The 20,445-nt window shown below is 41.3% G+C and overlaps 1 protein-coding gene across 1 annotated transcript in view; it reads right to left on the bottom strand.

Moving 5' to 3' along the window:
• Positions 1-4,972: 4,972 nt before the first annotated feature.
• The window catches only part of PITPNC1 (phosphatidylinositol transfer protein cytoplasmic 1), a 62,288-nt gene continuing 46,815 nt past the window's right edge, over positions 4,973-20,445 (bottom strand). Inside the window, exons 7-11 of the mRNA XM_065852147.1 lie at positions 19,686-19,781; positions 11,809-11,964; positions 11,098-11,161; positions 8,413-8,531; positions 4,973-5,111 (exon numbers count right to left, since the gene is read on the bottom strand). Coding sequence (XP_065708219.1) covers positions 5,106-5,111; positions 8,413-8,531; positions 11,098-11,161; positions 11,809-11,964; positions 19,686-19,781 — 441 coding nt within the window. The 3' untranslated portion in view covers positions 4,973-5,105. The remainder of the gene's footprint in view (positions 5,112-8,412; positions 8,532-11,097; positions 11,162-11,808; positions 11,965-19,685; positions 19,782-20,445) is intronic.

The following is a 20,445-nucleotide window of genomic DNA, read 5'->3' as shown; positions in this document are numbered from 1 at the left end:
GTGACAAAACCCATCCAGTCCCGCTGGCCACGGCCCCAGCGCTCCTGCAACAGCGTCTTCAGGCACTGAAGCCAGCAGAGTCCATCACCGCAGACCCGCGGTCACACAGGGCCGCACGGTTTCTGTCTCAATTCTGAGTGATTTCTACCTTAAACATTTTCTAGGCCGCTGTTTGTTCCTTGTGTCCTGTCCTACCCTGCCATGAAGCATTTTTTATGCTGAACTCCATCTTTCTGGTGCAGAGAAAACTTTATTTCTGTGGAGTAAACCTCTGCTTGAAAGCTTAAAGAATCACTGTACATGTGAAATTCCTGTTGACTATAATGAAACTATTTGTAGCCAAGGGACGGAGGATTCTTTCTTACCTCCGGAGACATTTCCAGTGGTCTCTTTTCCAGTGTTTCCTGCACCACCGGGCTGCCAAACCCTGCAGAGAGAATTCAACCCCCTGCTGAAAATCCTCCTTGTCAACCAAGGGGGCATTTACAACTGAATGGGCGAACACCAGACCCATGGGCACCCGTCCTGATAAAATCTTTAAAAAGGTGAGGAACACTTAAACCTAGTAGATATTTAAAGTGCTTTAAGTTATCCATAGGAAGCCAGTTCTTTGTGCTTTTTAATTTTGAGGAAGCGACTTGCAGAGCTGGGGGTGGAAATGTTAATGGAGTAAAAGACAATAGCCACAATTGTAAAGAATAATTGTTGGTAGTTTATTTACAACACAATGCAAGGAAAAATACAATATTAAAAATAATAAATAACTTGGAAAAATCAGGAACTAAGTGATGTGAATGAGAAAGATGACAATCAAATTCTCCTGCTGAGCCTTGCATTACTGAACATGCAAAGCTTTTCAAAAATTGGTCCTTTTTTGATGGTGGTGATGTATTGCCTAATGTAGCCATATCGCTCTAGATAAAGAACTGAATTACTGGACAGTCAGTCTCATGTGGAATTATCACGGAAATGAAATAAAACAATGAAACCTGTTCTAGTGACACCACAAAACTACGGGAGATTGTAATTCAATGACCATGCTGTTCATTTAAAGCAAAACATTGTTAGACTTATTTAGCAATTTTAACTTACACATATAAAACCAAGTCCAAACAATGGAAACAGAAAAGCTCCTATTGACAGGATAATGAATTCTCTCTTACTGCACTCACTAATTCATAAAAAGCATATACATTTGGCTTATTTCAAATGACAGCACATTGTTTTGAGGTTATAGTGCAGCAAGCTTCAAAGCAGTTTTAACGAAATACAGCGGTCTTGTTACAAACTAAAATTCAAGGAACAAATAATTCCATTTCAAAATCTCTACAGCAGCAATTAATGCAAACTGGCTACTAGATGTCACAAAATCACCTTCCAGAATAATCAAAAAAGCCAAAGAATAAGGTCAAATAGTTTCTTTCCATAGGATTTATCCAGTCATTTACAAAATTGAACGTTACATTCAGAAGAAATCCTATTACATATGTGTTTTGGGAATGTGCTGCTCTTCATAGTCTCTACGGATTCTTTCCTTTTTAAATTTATCAGATCGACCCTTCCAAAAACTGCAACGAATTGCCAGCTATTTTGTAACGATTGTTCTATACGAAACACATAAAAGTTTGAGGAAAGCTGGGAGGAGATTTTAATACCCAGTCAAACAAAATAATCACATTATTTGCTCCGAACGGTACTGTCCTTGATGAAACATTCCTTGTGGAGCTCTGGCAGAGCCGCATCGTGTAGTTGGTCAGTCACCGCGGCAGAGACACGCACGCAGCCACGGTGCCTGTTCAGCTCTGCTGCTGGCACCGGCCTCTGAGATGTGCTCACCAAATCACCACAGACTTCATTTTTGCAAGAGCAGCGATGAACACCTGCAAAATGTTCTCTGTTTTCCTCCTAATAAACACGTTTGAAAATCCAACAGAAAGCACTGCGACAAAATCGGGAATGAAAACAACCCTTTGCCTCAAGATGTTACACTGAAATATTCAGACCTTCCTTTTAGTTTAATTTTGTGTGGGGTTTTTTTTTGATGTGTTTGCTGGGAATATTCTAGAAAAAGTTACCCTACCTTAAAAAGCAAACAAAACCCAACCAACAGAAAAAGATATTTAAAGATCATACTGACCAAATGGGTGATGACTGATGGGGAAAGCAAAGCAGGAGGCAGCAGAGGCTGTTTACACAGGCACTGAAAACCTGGGGTATTTCTTATCCAAAGCAACGACACTTGACTGATCTTTTTCTTTGCCTTCACTAGGAAGCAACATGGAGGCAACAGGGCTGATCATGATCCCTGTGGCCAACGCTGAGTTCAGGCTGTTCGGTCAGTAACTCTGGTAATTCTGAGAAGGTGGAAGGGCTGTGGCAGCATGAAGCAGCCTCATTCTTCCATTACACCACCAGTGTCTTTCCCTACATCTCTGTGACGCAGCTTCTAAGATGTGTCCTATTCAAGGTGTGTTAATAATTTTCATACACACCTTATCCCCACACTGTAAGATGATAATCAATGTATCTGCAAGGGATTGGAAATCAATCCGTTGAATATGAGTAAAAGTACGGCTGTGTCAAACCCAGATGCCAAAATGTATATAGAAACAATAATATGTAAGCACAAGGACATCATGACTAGGGCTGAGCAAGGAAAAAATCCATTGAAAAACAGACTTTGAGGTGGAGCAGACCCAGACTATTTCTACATAGGCCAAATTCAGGAACTGAAAAAACAACCAAACCATGTTTTATGTTTTCAAAGGTTTCCCCGCTCTGCCAATGTTCCAATCTTGCTACTAAATAAATAATAAGAAAAAGATTAGACCAGTTATAACCATGAATACTTAATCTGCACACTTTTTAAGCTGAAATCATAAACTTATGTAGGAACGTTTTGTTTGCATCATTACAGCAGCTTCTTTTTAAACAAACAAATCATCACCCATTTGTTTGCTAATCACACAGAATTACCAGCTCTGAGAAGCAAAGCAAAGCAAAACATGGACAGTAAGTGGGAGAATGCCTCAAGTCAGCACACAGCCAACCAAGAGCTCCCGGAGTTTGCTAGCGAGAGGATTTTAGCTATCAAACATATACACTTGTTTTCAGTGCAGGCTGGCAGTGGAGTTACCTCTCCTGCTACTAAAACTACCCTATAAAATCACACATTTGACATAACGTCTATTGGATCTGCAGCCGTTGAGAAGTTCAGTGCATTTCAGCCAGTGCAATCACAGCCATTCGCTGAGAAGGTGGCACAAATGCCCCATCCAGGCGAAAGGCCATCCCCAAACATTGTTCAATATTCCACGATAGCTCAGCTCCGCAGGACTCTCTTTTTTTTACATTCTGTTTTTAAATCCATGTATCATGTCACTGGTGGTACCAAATATCACCCACTTTGATGATATGATTCAGGTAACAGGATCATTCACGGGCATTGAACAGCGGCTCATTCAACGCCTACTACAGCCACCAGGAGACAGACACCGCCAGCACTCAACAGATAGCAACGCGTATGAAAGAGAACAAAGCACCCCAAACCGGGTTAGCAGGCAAAGTTTCTCACTGAGCTTACATTTTGAAAAGGAAGGAAGGAAGAGACCACTTTTGCTACTTATTTTTCTCCTCCTTCAACAATCTACACCTCCCTATGGGGAAACATCCTTTTCTACATGCTGGTTCCTGAGACTGAAGAGAGATTTCACATGCAGACCAGGCACAGCACTTGTGTTTCCTTAACCTCACCCTGTGCGGACTGAGCGGCCCCAGCACTCATTTCCTTCTTGAAGTGGCTGGTTTTGTTCAGTCCTTCCCTAGGGATGACAGTAAAGCCTGGGACCAGCTTTCTGTCAGAGGAGACTGTGCTGTTTAGGGAAGATGCAAGGCAGGAAAGAAAAAGGAGTCTCATATTTTCTTCCCTTTACATTCAAGGTCTTACAGCGTAACTACCACCCTTCTTCCAGTGAAGACAGGACAGAATTCATTGGTTTTGCTTCTCAACTGGCTCAATTTAGCTGCTTTTTTCAATTTTACACATGGAACACCATTGATGAACACCAATACGGACCAAAGAGATCACAAAAGGACAGGGGAGAGCTATTAAAATACATTATCTACAAGAAACAGGTGGTTTCTTTTACAAATTCTGTGCAAGATAGAAATAGTTCAATGGCCTCAAAGTCAGTATAATTAATTACAACTGGGGCTTGGATACAGTGGTATTTTAGGTTTGAAAAGTTTTGTGTTTGTTAGCTAGGCCCCAAATCCTGAGTCATATTAAGCAGAATGTGAATCTGAGCGGTTGCTGTTGGTGTTCAAGTACAACGAGTTACAGGTCAAAGTTTTATGAATATACAGGAGAAGCCTGAGTGTAGGAACGGTTTTAAAATTGGCTATAAAAGAAGAGAATGGGAGGGTTTGTTTCCTGTTAACCCTGCGTTCTAGTTGGCGCTAATTTGCCTCACAAGCCCTTGGCAGCTTTACTATACACCTACTCCTAATTATAAATGCTATGACCTAGATGAGAATTCGTAGGTTGAACGCTGCTACAGAACGATTTCTTTTCTTTTGTAGGGTTCCCCTCAGACTATTTCATTATATGTCAGTAAGATGCACCATATGGCTTGAAACACTACATTAGGAATATATAAACTATGTTCTCTTGCATGCACTTCTCTGAAGGTTTGAAGGATCAAGTCTGAGGAAAGAAGTAACCTTTCCACACCAGTAAGATTCTGTTAAGCGAAAAAATAACCTACAAACCACCATGACCTTTGTAGAAATGAAGTTACGTCACTTGCTGTGGTAGACATGGCTTATCAGGAGGAAACATGCTGCGGGGGTTTAAAGGGTTTTTTTCCCTGGGTCTGGAAGAGTGAGAGTTTCTGGAGCGGACTTTTTCCGAGGCCGGTCTTTGGGAACCGTTAGGAATTCAGGAGCATCTGTGGAGAGAGGAGTTGATGGGGCACTAGACGGAGCGCTGCGGGTCGAAGAAGGCATGGAAATGCTAGAGATAGATATTGCGGGTGGGAAAATCCCGATCTTCTTGTTGGTGGCTTCCTGAGTTGCTCGTTCAAACTCTCGGACTTCATCCATCGTCATGTCTTCAATGAGAAGGAAAGACAGACAGAGGCACGTTAGAATAATTCCAAATGATCATTTCATTAACTCAGTTAAACGATTTCCATCCAAATTCTAAGTCGGGGATTGCTTATCATGCATCTCATTAAGTGATTCTCCACATGAATGCCTTCCTATTGTGATGCATTGATGGGAGTACAATAAGCGGCTACATAAAGAAAAAGAAGTTAAGTACATTAATCACAGACTAATGGTTCTGCTACCTGGGTCTGAACTGAATCAAGAGTGCTACCTCCGTAACTGCTGGAAAAATCAAGCTATTTCACAGGCAATTAAAGAATACATTTAGATACACAGTTAGCAAATAGAATTTTTCAGAACTCAAACAAAATCAAACTAATAGGTTTTTATTTGGTTTTTCTTTTCACCTAAACTATGAGCAGGAATGAGTACAGGGTTGTCATCGCTTTGTCTCCTGCAATTATCAAGGGATGAAAAACTCTCTCTCCGCTCCTGCACAGGTTCTACTGCCTTCGAGGTGCAGCTGCGCGCACGTAACTGAGGCTGCTTTGCTTTTCTGCTCATAAAGCCTAAAGAATTCCCCTTTATCACTTGATAAGGCCACAACACACTTTCCAACTTTTCCACCCAGAATCTGTCCTTAAACATTTATGGCCAACTGACAAACCCACTGCTTAATTGCCTGAAAAACAGAGGTGAGATGAGAAGTTCACGTCATTCCGCAATGGCAAAGCACTTGAGGTGACAACGTGTGACAGCGCTGGAGAACCCACAAGAGGGCAGAGCGACTCCAGCATGGATGGGCTCCGAGCTGAGCCCTGCGCAACTTCTGAAATCGAATGACATCTGCTACAAAGGGAAAACCTGAGCAAAATAGCAGCAAGGCTCTTTGAAACCCGCCACTTTGTGTCTACATTGCCTGGCAAGATGTCCGCTGAGACAAGTGGGATAAATGTCATGGTTTCCACTGAACACGGTGTTAAGATTGTAAATTTGAAGTATTCACAGAATTAAACTCAGCAAATTCCTATCTACCAGTAGAACAGAGCAAAACCCACCATCTGCTAAATACTGAAATAGCTGACTACTCCCAGAGAGACAAAAAGACACAGCGAAAGTGGTCCAATAAAATATCTCTTGAGTTCCCTCAGGGTAATTATTTTATAAATTACACTAAACCTTTGGAAGATATGATTAAAAGAAACAGTCAGTTGAGGGTTCTGTTTACATTCCTGTATATACATAAATAATTTTGCTACTGGCTGTCCCCAGCCCCACGATTGCTAATAAAACCTGTTCAGGTGACGTTTGGAGGGTAAAGGAAGAAACCTCTGACTGAACTGATGTGGGAGTGTGGTAGGATACGGGTAACTTATGTTTCATAATCAAACAAAAAAGCCCCAAGTTCTTTGATGCCAAAGACACGACTACCAGCATCCTCTACTCTTCCCTTACCAGTGTTGTCAATTTGTGTGACTCCTTTATAGCTCTCATGGTATACGGCATTCTTTTTCAAGACCATGATTTAGCGGTAAGGTTCTATTAAACCACCGTATAGATTCTCTGAGCTCTGAAAGCTCAAAAAAACCCTCAGAAAAAAACCCACTACCATTTAAATAAATTTAAAATTCTCGCATATTTGGGTGTCTGAGACACAGGCCTGGCGATGCTGCTTACCATGTATATGATAGAATCCTATACTTTCACAACATCAAACTTTTTATTATTACCCAGCTGCATGCATTTGTACCCTTGGCTGCAAATGTTATGTATAAGCAGCTTTATGTTGTATTACAACATCTTATTAAATAAAGAAAAGCGTGTGTGTTGCCAGCTGCCGTTTTCCTTCCCTGCAGCGACATTCCGGGGACCTTTTCAGCCCACGCTGCTGTGCCGGGTATCAGGAGTGAGCACCGAGCTGGTTGCAAATCTGAGATACGCGGTGGAAACAAACAGATGATCTCAGCCAAACTGCACCTACCTGCGCCGGAGATACTTTGAACCTGTTTGGCTGATTTACATTTTGTTTCACCTGTAACCCTGTGCGGTGTTTCTGAACCCAAAGGCCGTAAAAGCCCCCAACATCAAAGGGAGCCCGGGCATTCATTTCAGTTATTTTCGGTTGAGGACTTATGTACAACATGAAAGAAAAGCTGTCTTGGATAAATGAAAGTGAAAGACAGGAAGATTTCTCAATTTACTGGCCATTTAAGCAAAGATTTACCGAAGTCTTACTAAGTGGTAAGACCTCAAAGACCGTCCATTTTAAATTCAGACATGAAATACTTGTTGTCCTCTCAGTTGACTTTGGCTTTTTAGCTAACGCTCACTTTAAATTCACTTCTGTTCTGACACACACTCAAGTAAAACAACTCCTTACCCTGAGATAAGGTGGCTCAGACTCTCTGCTTTTTTTTTTAATGTCCATTTCCGTGCCAACCTCAATGGCAATTTTGCCACATGGGAATTGAGGATGACAAACTTCGAATTAAGTCAGAACTGATTCTCAACTTACTGCTCCGCTAAGGAGTAACCTTGGTGGCCACGGAGCTGCAGCATTACGAACTCAAGAACCACCTTTCTGGTTATAGCTCAGACAGCATCTTTTCAGGCTGGTGACAATTTTTACTGAGTAAGAACAAAGGAAAGACCTCAAGACGTGGCCCTTCTGGCCGGGCCCCACGCTTGTTACCTGAGCAGAACCATCACTGAGTTCTACAGCACAAATAGTTGAAATAAAGAAAGAATAACATCTCAGGTGCAAATATCACTGCATCTTTTCTATTAATTAGGAACTTAAAAACTTTAGGAAGTTCCCAGAATCTGAATCAAAGAACCTTCACAGACCTGCTGTTAAACATTTCTGAAAATACTTCTCACCTTATTGGTAGCTAATCAATAACAACATTAAAATTAGTTTGAAAAGAGTGAATAATTCTTTGTCTTTTTACCATTTTATCAGTCCCATAGAAATTTTCCACTCCCCGTGTTCCTGGCTTTTTGACTGAACCACTCTGAACTCCTGCATTTTAACTGATGTTTAACTTTCTCTTTACACAGATTTCTGTTTCCTGGAAGCCGGGGAGCTGGAGAAGAGCCCAACCCCACCCTTCTTACATCAGTGGTGGTTGACAGTGCAAACGGAAGGCAGGATTGCACTTCACAGAGAGAGATTCTGTTCCTACTGAAGCAAAATCTCCCCCAAATTCCACTGACTGCTCAGCAAGATCAGCTCGTTGCTCTTCTCTGATCTGTGCAGGTGTATCAGGTGAGGATGGGCAATATGCTTAAAAATGGACATACTCTTGCTGTGGCATGGCTCTCTATTTCATCCACAGTAGATGAATGTTGGTTGCAAACTTTAATGTTGGTTTTTTCATGCATATTTTTCTCGTATTCTCGAACATCATCCATAGTCATATCTGTAAAAAGTTCAAAATTGTTGGCATTTTCCATTGATTCAATGCAAACTTATGGGTTTTTTTTAAGGAGAAGGTTCTAGGAACACATGATCTTTCAGCAGAAGCCAAAAAGAATTTTTAAAGCATGGAGCAACTAGCTTTATGAAAACTGGCTCATAAAGGCAGTTATATCAGCCAAGGAAGGTGCAAGAAGGTGAAGTCAAAGGGAGTCAGAGAACAGGAAGGAGTGGAAATTGTTTAGGAGTATCTGTGTAACATAAGGTAGGCAAAAAGTGTTGAGGTGCAGGCCCTGGCAAAGGCCAAGATCTTCTAAAGAGATTTTAGAAGATCTCTTGGAATAAAGGATAGATACGGAAATATTATAAATATTTACTTACCTTTCCAGGAACTTTCAAAAAGATTTTATGTTATCTTTGCATAGTACATCTCATAACCAGCAACCATTCTTACTGTTAGAGCACACATCAGCTTAGATGCCAGAAACTTACACTTGATTATACTGGTAAGTGAATTAATAGTGACTACGTTAACAGTTTTGTAGCCTCAAGCAATTTAATGAATTGTAAGAACCAGAAACATTCTACAAATCAGGCTGATTGTTCCAGTAAATTCGTTTATCATTGTCTGGGCATGCCTGATCTTGTCAAACTGGTGCATAATCTGTTACGTGCTTGCTCTGTAACTCACAGCAATTATTACACATTTTACAAAGATTTGTCATAAACCACACTTCCAGTACAAACATAGAGACTCCAATTAATTGACCTGCGATCTTACTCTTCTGACTATTGCCATGCCTTCAATAAAGAGAAGAAGGCAGAGGTGAATGTGTCAGAATTTCCGTCTGTTCTTTACACCAGTTTGGTAACTTCGGAGCTTCATGAAAACAGCCTTTGACTTTGTCCTCACAGAACTTACAGAGCACGTTAATAGCACAGCACACTTGCAAATGTGTACCGCTTTGGTAACCTACACTGTGCTTTTTTCTTTGGGCTTTCGTTTGTCTCAAGTTTCCTATGTGTCACTTGGATTTGCAAATTCTTGTATCACACCACTCCTCGTTTTGTGATTTCAGGCTCTTGCTGCATTTTATGAGACAGCTTTTAAGGAAAGGTATAACTTCAGCTGTTCTATCAGTAGCACAATGTAATGCTTTATCAGTGAAAATGAAACGCAGTCTACAATTCTGATTGAAAGGAAACGTGGAACACACTAACTCATACTCTGTTAGCCTTTTACTGTTATCTGGAACGGAAAACAAGCTCACAAGCCATGTCAGTAACATGCTAAGGATGCGTTTTGCCAAGCAGAGAACATGCTCTTTATTAGTAAATAACTCTGTGAAAATAGCTTTCTTAATAATAAAGCAAAATACAGTTTAGTAAATTTAACAACAGGACACATTCATACTCACAGTATCAGTAACCAACCAGTAATACCCGTAACATAACATGTTGTTTAATAATTGATTTTATTACCCTGATTATTTGATTCAATTTAGCTGACTTACATAATCTCCAAGTCCTTCTCAAACTTTTTTAGGTTTTGTGCCTAGCCTGACAATTACGTTCTAGAAGTCCACAACTTTATTTAGTAGAAGAACTCGGCATGATAGTAAAAATCTACAAGATAATTTTGTATCACAAGATTTCATTTGTGGAAAGACTCTTTGTGACTGGGTGCATTCAGAGTTAACATGGGAAAATCTGCATGTCGGCACCAGCTGGGCTGACTGGCCGTTCTTAAGCAACGCAGAATGTTCCTGAGTTCTGACGACAGACAGGTGTCATTCTTATCCATTAAATGCCCACAATGGTATTACCTGAAGCTTAAGGATGGTCTAAATAAACCTTCTAAATATATTCCCAAGTTCCTATTATGTTACAAGAACATCTCAGAAACCGTTCTACAAGTATCTGTGATTACGGATTCATCCTACTGAAAATACAAGTAAAAAGCACAAACCCCAGGAGCTTATTTTATAAAACGTAATTGGCTGGTTTGATATTCAGATTACTCTGGGCTATTGCGAGTGCCCGTTGCTGCAGCTGGTTCATGGATTCAGAGCAGTTTTTGCACAGCTGCTGTTGAATCAGACCCAGCGCGCTTTACATTTTTATCTATTTTCCAGCAAGGACATTCAAGCTCCTTCTTTTCTTCAGTGGAATCTGCACGAACAGTTCAAAACTTTCCTAAAAAGCTGAAATTGTGTTGGATAAGAGGCCTGAGGAGTCTGCAGTGTGGAAATGACTGCGTGTTAATGCAGTTTTAGGAAGGAGCTTTATTGCTACCTGCCTGCAATACAGGGTGAGGGGACTGATGTGTATATGCTGAGATGTATGGGATGTAAGTGTGGCCCTGTGTGCTGCCTGCTGGCAACTCCTTACACAGAACCTGCTGTAAACGAGCTCCATACGCTCCAGAAAAACTGAACACGGCTCCATCTCCCTCATGAACAACTTCTGTTGGGACCTGATGGTCCATGAAAGCAAATGGAAATCTGCTGTTAATTGTAATGGGCTTTGCATCAGCCCTTTGAAATGGGCTAAATTTGGAGAACACTTACCGTACCACTCATCAACCCAGGCAAACGCCTGCCGGTGACCGATCAATAGGATATCTCTGACCACCTGCGGAAAGAAGAAAAGGTTCAACACCTCTGCAGCAAGAACACGTTTTACAGAAATAACACTCCTGTCTTTCAACATGATTTAAAGTGAAAAATACTCAGTTGTCTCTAAAAAGAGATGCCCTAGGGAGTCAGCCATACTGACTCTGAAGGTCTTGAAGTGGATCTGTTGCCCTCACTGGACCCCATTAGCGAGGCTCTGCCTGGCAAGGGGAGCCGCTGGGGAACACGTACAGAATCCATTAGTCTCTGGGCAATTAGATGTTCTGGAACTCTTCTTTTTCCTTGTTAGTTTTTTAAACATGTGGAAGGTCAATACTCTGAAAATTATTATCATTTGGCTGTTACGCCATTCATTAATTTTTTAGTAGACTAATTGGAAAACTTTCCCACTACCTGTCTGTAGGAAATTCTGCAGGTTATTGCTACACATACAGTACTCTGGTATACTCATAAATACTCCAGCTCACATGTTTATCACAGTATTGAAAATGTTACTGTTTTTCTCAACCTTAGACCTGAGCAGCTCCAGATTTTGTCAGGTTCATATCCAGAGACTCTGCTCCAGATCTGAGCTCCCTCCCGAGCTTCTACACCACTCCAGTTCTGCTCCTGTGTAGGGTGAGGAACAGCTCCGGCATCACTGACCTTGTGCACAAATTGCTCTACTCTGGTTTGAAGTCCCCAGACTTCAAACTTCACAGTCACAAGTTTGTAGGAGCACATAATTGGCTGATGGGTCTCTCTCCAGCCTTCCTTTAGTTGGCCTCTCCCAGTCTTCTGTGACTTGAAATATTTAGGGTCCTGCAAAACACAGGAAACATACTGGGAAATGCAGGAGAGGAAATCCTGTTTGTCAGTTTGCTGAAGTAAATGTTTTGGTAAGACATAAAATATGAAAACATGCTAATAAACATTAAGAAAAAGTAATAGGAAGTGGACTTAAATAAGCACCAGGATATTCTAAAATCCAATCCTGTCTTTTATCCAACAGTCACTGAATCGATGGCAGCGTATTCTTGGAGATGCTTTGACAATCTTATCATCTAGGACACTGTCTGCTATAGAAAAATAAGTTATTGCAAGTCATTACAATGCAATGCACTTCAAGTGTTATTTATGGCCTTTGGAAAAAAAAACAATGTTGCTTCTTCAGAGGTGGCTTTGCCACGACTCCCACACCGTGACTTACAGGTACTTTCTACCCGTGGTTGTCCTGAGATCCTGCCAGAGCTGAGCTGTGACCAACCCCGATGGGACCCGACAATGCCACTTTCAGCAGCTCTCAGCTAAGTATGAAACTGCTCCAGTTCAGCTATTGCTGGTTACAGCTGAGTTATGGGCAAAACACCCACTAATTCCAACTCCGTCTCTCTTTTACAAACTAGAAAGTCAAGGAAATTGGTGCTGAAATTACCACAGCGAGACCAAAAAACCAATGAGGACACTAGTCCATCTTTAAAGTTCACTTTATCTGTACAAGATACAGTTTTATCTATCAAAGTGTTATTTTCCACATTGGTATAATTCCATTTCACTTTCTGTCTAACCCTGCTAATTATATCATGTAAACAGAAATAATTTACAGCTAAGCATTGATTTTCAAAGCTTGAAAAGAATGTGGTTTCAGTAACTTCATAGTGGCACTTCTAAAATCTGTCTTCAAGAATAACCCGCAGTGCTCACCCGCGTTACCTTCCCCAAAGCTGAGATCTGGGAAGATCTTTTAAAGCCATCCTTTGGTAGAAAAGCAGTTAAACAAGTATATAAGTGTGTGCCTAAATTACGTACTAAATGGAAGACAATCAGGAGAAAAAACAACAAATTGATAAGACTCCTCTGATCGCAATTTTCTTTGATTCAGCATGAGCTTATATATCATTCAGTGTTCCTTTTTTCTGATGTTTATAGCTGCCTTCTGACTTGGCTTCTGATTTTATCTATAAAATGAAGCTCTGTCTTTAAAGCTTCTTTAATGAGGTGACAGTCTTCCTCCTCTAAGAAAGTCATGGCTTTTATTGCTGACATATTCCTTTCTAAATAGAAACCTTAAGCTCTCTGTATAATAAGGTTTCAATGTTAAATCACCATAAGAAACAGTTCAGCGTCATCATATATCAGAGCAACACACCGCTGTATTTCACAACTCATCGGCACAGGCTGCTGCCAATCTTCCCACCCAAAAAAGCTTGACCTCAGAATGATCTAGATATTCCCTGGTTGAAAGAGTTGGTTTAGAACTGATTGTTGCCCAAAGCAATCAATATAATAATGATGAAAAGGGAAGAACTAACACATAATCTTCAGAAAGGAAAAAGAAAGAAAAATAAAGGAAATTAGCTCAGTGTAAGGAAGGGGCTGCTGCTCCTCAGACACGTACGGGGCCAGCGCGATGGGGCTATTGAGTCAGCATTGCAAATACGCACTTTAATAAACCTGAGTGTTATGCAGAGATACATTCTATCCCTTCAGCGATAACCAGATCTATAATGGAATAACTCCACTGCAGTCCAAAGGGATTTAATGTAATGAATTTGAGCCAGTGTCAAGTATTCAGAATTTATAAATAAAAATTAAATAAGGAACAGCTACCCCGCGTGACTGCTCGGCCGTGCAGAAAACTCGTGTCTCGCTCGAACTGCAAGAAGCCTCTAGATCCTGTGGAAACAGCGCGGTTGGGTGTGTGGTTAACCCAGCACACAAGGGGATTCACGGTGGTAACTGTTCCCACATTGGTGGCCCACAAATAATCTCCCTACTGCGACGCAGTTCAGCCACGACATCCGTCCTGGTTGTAAATTCCCCTCGCAGCGCCCGGAGGTGGCACCTTCGCCTCCCTTAATTGCGGTCATTCTGCTGAAGGACACGATGTTTAGTCCCAAATTGGCTGGACAGTTTCAAGTGAGGAGCCAGGCAATGACGGACACTTTGGGCAACCTGTATGTAATAGCTTTTATGGAAATTCCCACCTTGCTGCAAACGTTCACATATTGATGCTACAGAACTGCAGACTGAGGAGTGGCAGCCAGGAACCAGAAAGAATTCAGAGGAACAGACTCGGGCGCTGTAGCTCACTGCAGAGGTCAGTCAGGTAGAGCAGATCAGACCCAGCTGATCTTTGGTCTGACCTCATTTTTATGTGATTTAGATGGTTAATTTTGTGTGTGCCTTATTTTTGTTTCTAGCCACCCATGCCTTCCTTTCTAGAGGAGTCATCATCCAAAGAATACCGCGTCTATTCACTATTTTCCCCTTAATTTATCTACTGGCAAAATCCTCAATCTGTTTTAAATGTAATGGCATAGCTAAAATCTTTTTGTTTGAACAACCTTCTTGTCCTTTTATCAGACACAATTTATTAGGAAGGCCCATCTGGCAAATCCTTTTGCTACAGAGGAGCAAAACCTACTCCGTATTTGCAATGCATTACTGCCAGGTGCAGAGTGATTTAAAAATAGCCCTTCTGCTAACATAGCAGAAACGTCACTACCCACGAGCTGGGCTTATTTGAGAGTAAAATGTAACATTACAATAAAATAAAACACAAGCCACAGTGTCATGGACACGGTTTCAAGCACAGCACTCCCGGTGTCTCTTACTTAGGCCATGTCTGGCAGCCCCCAGCTTAGCAAGCTTATTGTTAGAGATTCTATTATTTAGTGTTTAGCTTTTATTTACTTAACCTTCCTCCTGGGCTGCAGACGTCACGGGCATCAGATGCGGAACCGTAACTCCCTTTCCAGGAGGCAAACAGCACCGTGTTGACAATATGGCACTGGGTTGTTGCTGTGCCTTTTCAGGTTTAATTCTGAGATGGTATTTTTTAAAGTTAAACAATAAAATACACTCATTATTTACAGAAAACTTCCAAATCAGAAGGTGCATGCCTTCCCTTAGCTCTGCCATGGTAGCGGGCATGATTGGAAGATTCCACACTATAAAGATCCCCAAGATTAGTTCGTTTGTTCATTCCTTCCTTTCTTCCTGCCCATGGATTTGTTTTTTCAGACTCCCATTGCAATCTATTCCACCATTGGCCTTTTGAAGTGAAGTCAGATTTTCCCCCTTTAGGCCAAAGACCATTTTGTTTGATCTTGAATTTCGGAACCAATCCTTCATGGTTTGAATACATGCGATCTGGCATTTCAGCATCAGCTGGACCTGCTAGGGTTTGAATTTCAGCTTATATAGCGAGGGCTCTGCAAAGATTTGTTGATGTAAAAACACCACTATAGAGAGCTATATGGAGTAATTTTTTAAAGACTTTGTCTTTTTCTCTCTCTTTTTGGATTTTCCATTAAAATGTATTTTCTGGAAGAGCCAGCTAAATACTTCAGAACTGTAAATACTGGGACAGTGATGAGGTGCTAAAATATGATAATCCAGCCAGGCTTTATGTGAGCTCACGACTGGAGTCACTAAGGAAAAGGGAATTTTCATCTGCTTCTCTGTGCCCTGCACTGACCTGTGCACGTTCACCGGGGGTGCTGCGGCAGCTTTATTATTCCAACTACCATCATTTTCTGGCTCTGAAATGTGACAGACGCTTTGTTATTCCGAAAGCACCTGGACAGCAGTAAGCTGGACCTATTACCCTGCAGCTGCGCTCAAGTCAGAGAAGTCAGCAATTGAAGAAGAACATTGCAGCAGCTGCGCAAAATCTTTCTGTTTGGAGGTAACTGAAGAAGTTTGTTCCCTTTGTCCAACTCTCAACCGCTTTGTTACAAACAGGAAATGAAACACTGTTAATTTGGAGAACTTGAATATGGTGGCAAAGAACATTTTGCTCAGTAGCTCACATCTTAGTAAATGTTTCATTTCAATGAATGATTCACTTGAGGCCATCGCTCTTCAGCATAGCTCAGTTTTACTCTTTTTTTATAATTCAGATAAATATATATGTCTATATGGGGAATACATGATGGCTGGTGATACATATTCACCGACAGTAAAGTCAGTAGGAAATGACTTTACAAAATGTACGACTACTCTTACCTGTAGGCTTGTATGTTCTTTATACAGAATTATAAAATTCTGTATTCAGTGCAATACGTACATTCAGATTTGGAAACATATGTGACTCCTTACAGAGAAACAGGCAAACCTGTTCACTTGGATCGAGATTCAAGCTTTCGCAATGTGGCACCTCGCATTTAAACATCGATAAAAATCTAAGTATTTTCAGGTCCGTGCTCGTAAAAAAAAGCTCTATTTAAGATGTGCCAGCACTGGTTCAGTACTCTGGTGGTTGCTTCACAATGAAGTTTGTAGATGGTCATTAAGTTAAAATTAGGTCAACTGCTTTGGGATCTCCAGAATTGCTGCAGTTTGACCCCTCCAGTGTCCGGCAAGGACAACTCTTGACTGGCCATCAGTGGAGCACAGAGCTGGGCTCTGGGATGTGTCTGTCCCAGCTACAGAACTGCCTTCTGATTCCCGCTTTACTTGGTGATTTAAGCCCCTCTGTGCACACGCTGACAGATAAAGCCTCCGCTCTTACAGGAATTCAAATCACTTGGATGATCCCGGTCAAGAGATCACTCGGTATTATCGACAGAGGTTCCTTTAAAGTGTTCCTCAGTGAAACCACAACTCTCCCTGAGCCTCCAGCTAACTGTATTTTTTATTTTTCAATTTTGGTTAATGTATAGAGGGGAGAATAAGCAGATATGTACCCAGTTGAATTTAATCATTTTTCCTTCAACCATCACGGCATTTTCACAGAACACTTTCTCATCAGTACCAGCACGAGTCGAAACGAGCTATGCAATTCAAATGCAGTCTTATACGTAAGAAGATGTTTTATACATTTTGTCTTTTTATGTGTGAATCATTATTACATAAGTTCAATGGAAGGAAGAAAACGGATCGGTTTATAATACTCATGTCAGGGCAACTGGAAAATAGGTTTTTAGATGATAGGTGCTGGGAAGCAGAGAACGGCTGCTTAACTGCTCGGTGCTGAGCCTGGTGCTGTGGGTCCCGTGGATATTTCCTGAAGCCTCCTGTGGTAACTGTAATATTATTATGATACCGGTGATGCTATCGGTGGAATAGAAACACAACCACACCTTCTGCTTCTCCACATGAGAAAACCACCACGCCAGCTGCTGTGGTTCACTCCGTTATCATCAATGAGTTATTTCATGCACTTATCAAAGAAAAATCACAGTCAAACTGTAGAAAGGGCCTTTTCATATAGAACACTCTGAAAAACTTACGGTATTGATCCAAACAGCTTAGAACTGAGCACTTTAAAGCTGAAAATAACGGCAATCACAAATCCCGGCTCAATAGCAGCCACGTCTGATCAGACCAGCCGCGCTACCAAAGACAAGCAGCTCAAGTCACGTGTGAAAGGTTCAAATGATTGAAGCCACCTCTCTAATGTTCAGTAATGCAACTAAATCATGAAATTTGCTGTTAAAAACGAAAGCATATTTTTAAGTGAAGAGGGATGCACTTTTGTCAGGATATAAAAGAAGTTTAAAGCTCATTTCTAGAAGCGGCTAAGTACGCTGACCCTGATTCAGAACTTGCTTCATTTTAAGCACATGAAAGATCCACTGAAATGAAGAGATTAGTACATGCCTGGAGACAACATCATTCTCAGTGCTCTGTCTGGACCGGAGTCAGAACACTTATCGTGCGGGATCTCATTCTTAAATCCTGAGGATTGTACTTCACTTTTAATCTTTAAACTCGGTATCAGTTGAGATTAAATGATAAAGCAGCCAAATTGTTGTTATTAGCGTAACGGAAATACCTTTCAAACGCTTACAGTAAATGGTTTTGAGTTCTCTCTGAAACTGTGATTTGGAAAACACGGACTGTTTCTCATTTACATAGTTACCTCTTCATGCTGTTCTGATTGAAAACAGACAGAAATGACATGTACCAACAGTAGAAGTCTCTTTATAGTCCCTACATTATATAAGAGGCCTCAACAGAAATGGGAATTTGGCTTCATATTCATCATACAGTAGCAGAAAAACCCCATAGTTTGTAAACTTTGGAAGACATTGAATTAATTATTATTAACTCGCTATCAATTACAGTACGTGCACAGTTAAATGCTAAGGTGTTCTCACCATTTTGTATGAATTCTGCAACAGAATTTGGTAGCCGACATACAAATCATCCATTGGTACAGAAAAAAAACAACAGATGCTGGGCTATTTTTGTTGTTTAAACCCATACAAAATTCCATTTTGCTTGGAATCAGGTCTCTAGATTTGCCTTTGAAATAACAACACAAAAACACTGCAGTTCTTTTCTCACTTAACATAAGGCTGGTTTTCTATGTCGTAAGATTAATCACATGGAAATGATGCTTAATAGTTGGCTATTAAAAATGGGAAGGAAAGCTGGAAAGCTGGATGTTGCCTTCATGTTGATGGTTTTTGGAAGCGTACACACTGCGATGAAAAATCTTACATGGTTTCTCTAAACTACAGTCAAACGCTGACCCGTTCACCAGTAGATCTCATTCCTCCATGGGACCAGAAGGCCGTGTGGTTCAATAAGATGATGGGATCGTTATGATGCTTCTCGGGGTGTTATACAATATAAACCAGATGGGTTTCATTCTCTATGGAAACTAATAAAATTACTTCTCATTCTACTGTAGATGTAATTTTGGTTTATGACCCGCATGTAAAATTTGAAATAGGATCTATAAATGGAAGATAACAAGTACCTGACTTTTTTAGTCTGAAGATCATGCCTCCTGTGCTAAAGAAATATATTCATTGGCAAGTCTTCATTTTCTATCCTAAAAATGATGATGCAGTCCCATTTTGTACAGCCAAACAGCTGCCATACTCATTGCCAGCTACGAATATATCCTTGGCTCCAGAGGCAAATCGTATCTCCAAAATTAAATGCAAGCATAGAGCCGATCATTCTTCTCGAACCACTTCTTGCGAACCATCATTCTTCACGTCTGAGACCTCATCTTTATTTGCATGGTGGTTGCTGATTTCAGAACGGTGACTGCACTGAGCTAAAAGGAACGTGCCCTCCAGAGACGTGCGCTATCGAACAGACGATGGAGCAATTCTGGAGCCACGATGGAGCAATTCTGGTGTCACGGTCGCCCCCGAGCAGCAGCCCCGCTCCAGCACGACACGTCCGGCTGTGCCGGCGCTCAGGACTGATCCACCGGGATGGGATGTGAATAAGGGCAACGGGAATTCTGAAACTGCTCAGACCTGCAAACGTTTAACTGAGCTTCATGATTCAAAGAAAAGTCCTTTTCTACTTTGAATGAATTCAGCTGAATATCAAGAGTATTCTGATAGGGGTGTGAAAGCATTTCAAAAGGCAGGAGGAATCTGCAAAGGAGAGCATCAGGCAATCTAGACAGAGAGGTTGCTATCTGCTTCCCCTCTAATTGAAAGCTTTTAAATATGACCAACCAGCAAGATTTCATACATAAATAAAATTGTTTTGAGTCCTACCAAGGCTTTCCTGCAGCCCCTTACGTTCCTTTCTTCACCATTTCCCAGCGAGTTGTCTCTTACCTCTGATTCTTTGTAATAGCGCTCAGGAATCTCATCACTGGCGATATCAATAAAGCAGACTTCTCGCTCCAGATCTTTAGCTTCTTTGTCAAAAATCTGCAAGAGTTAAAAGAAATTCAACACTGCAACAGAAGAACATCCTTACAAAATCCACCTGGAATAACGGTGACAAGCGATTTCAATGACTTGTGCAACATTTTGTATTTCAGGCTTGTGCACGAACAGCTTCTGGTGTAAGAACACCCAGCACTCGCTGCTCACCCCACTGCTCCTCCTCACACCTTCTGGATCAGAGACGTCGGCACAAGGAGCAAAGCCAACAACTAGGATTGCATTTATTGTGTTCTCTAATCTTGGAACTAGATCCCTTCTCTGCATAAATAACCTGACGTTCTAGACTTCGGGTGTTCCCAGACTTCCATTCTAGGGATAATACCGCTATGTGGGAACCAGTCACACTCCACCGCTACACTGAGAATCCAAATTGTGGTTGAAGCTGGAAACTTCCACTCTCCATTTGTGCCCACAAAGAGCTTGTCTGCACTTCCACCCTTTAGGCCTTGGCTTTGAGCACCGAGTCTCTTGTCGTGTGCAAGGCAAATGCTGGGTCTATTTTGAAAATGCAGGTCACTGGCATCTGCAGCGCAGTACGTTTGTGTGCTTGTGCCCATCAGTTAATTATTTAGGCATCTCAGTGAATCTATGTCTGCCAATACATCTCTGCTCATGCTTCTGGGACTCGGAAATAGGGCCCAGTTAA

Source organism: Patagioenas fasciata, chromosome 18 (genome assembly GCF_037038585.1).
Source record: "Patagioenas fasciata isolate bPatFas1 chromosome 18, bPatFas1.hap1, whole genome shotgun sequence".
In the NCBI taxonomy this organism is placed as follows: domain Eukaryota; kingdom Metazoa; phylum Chordata; class Aves; order Columbiformes; family Columbidae; genus Patagioenas; species Patagioenas fasciata.
This window is presented reverse-complemented; position numbering and strand designations above follow the sequence as displayed.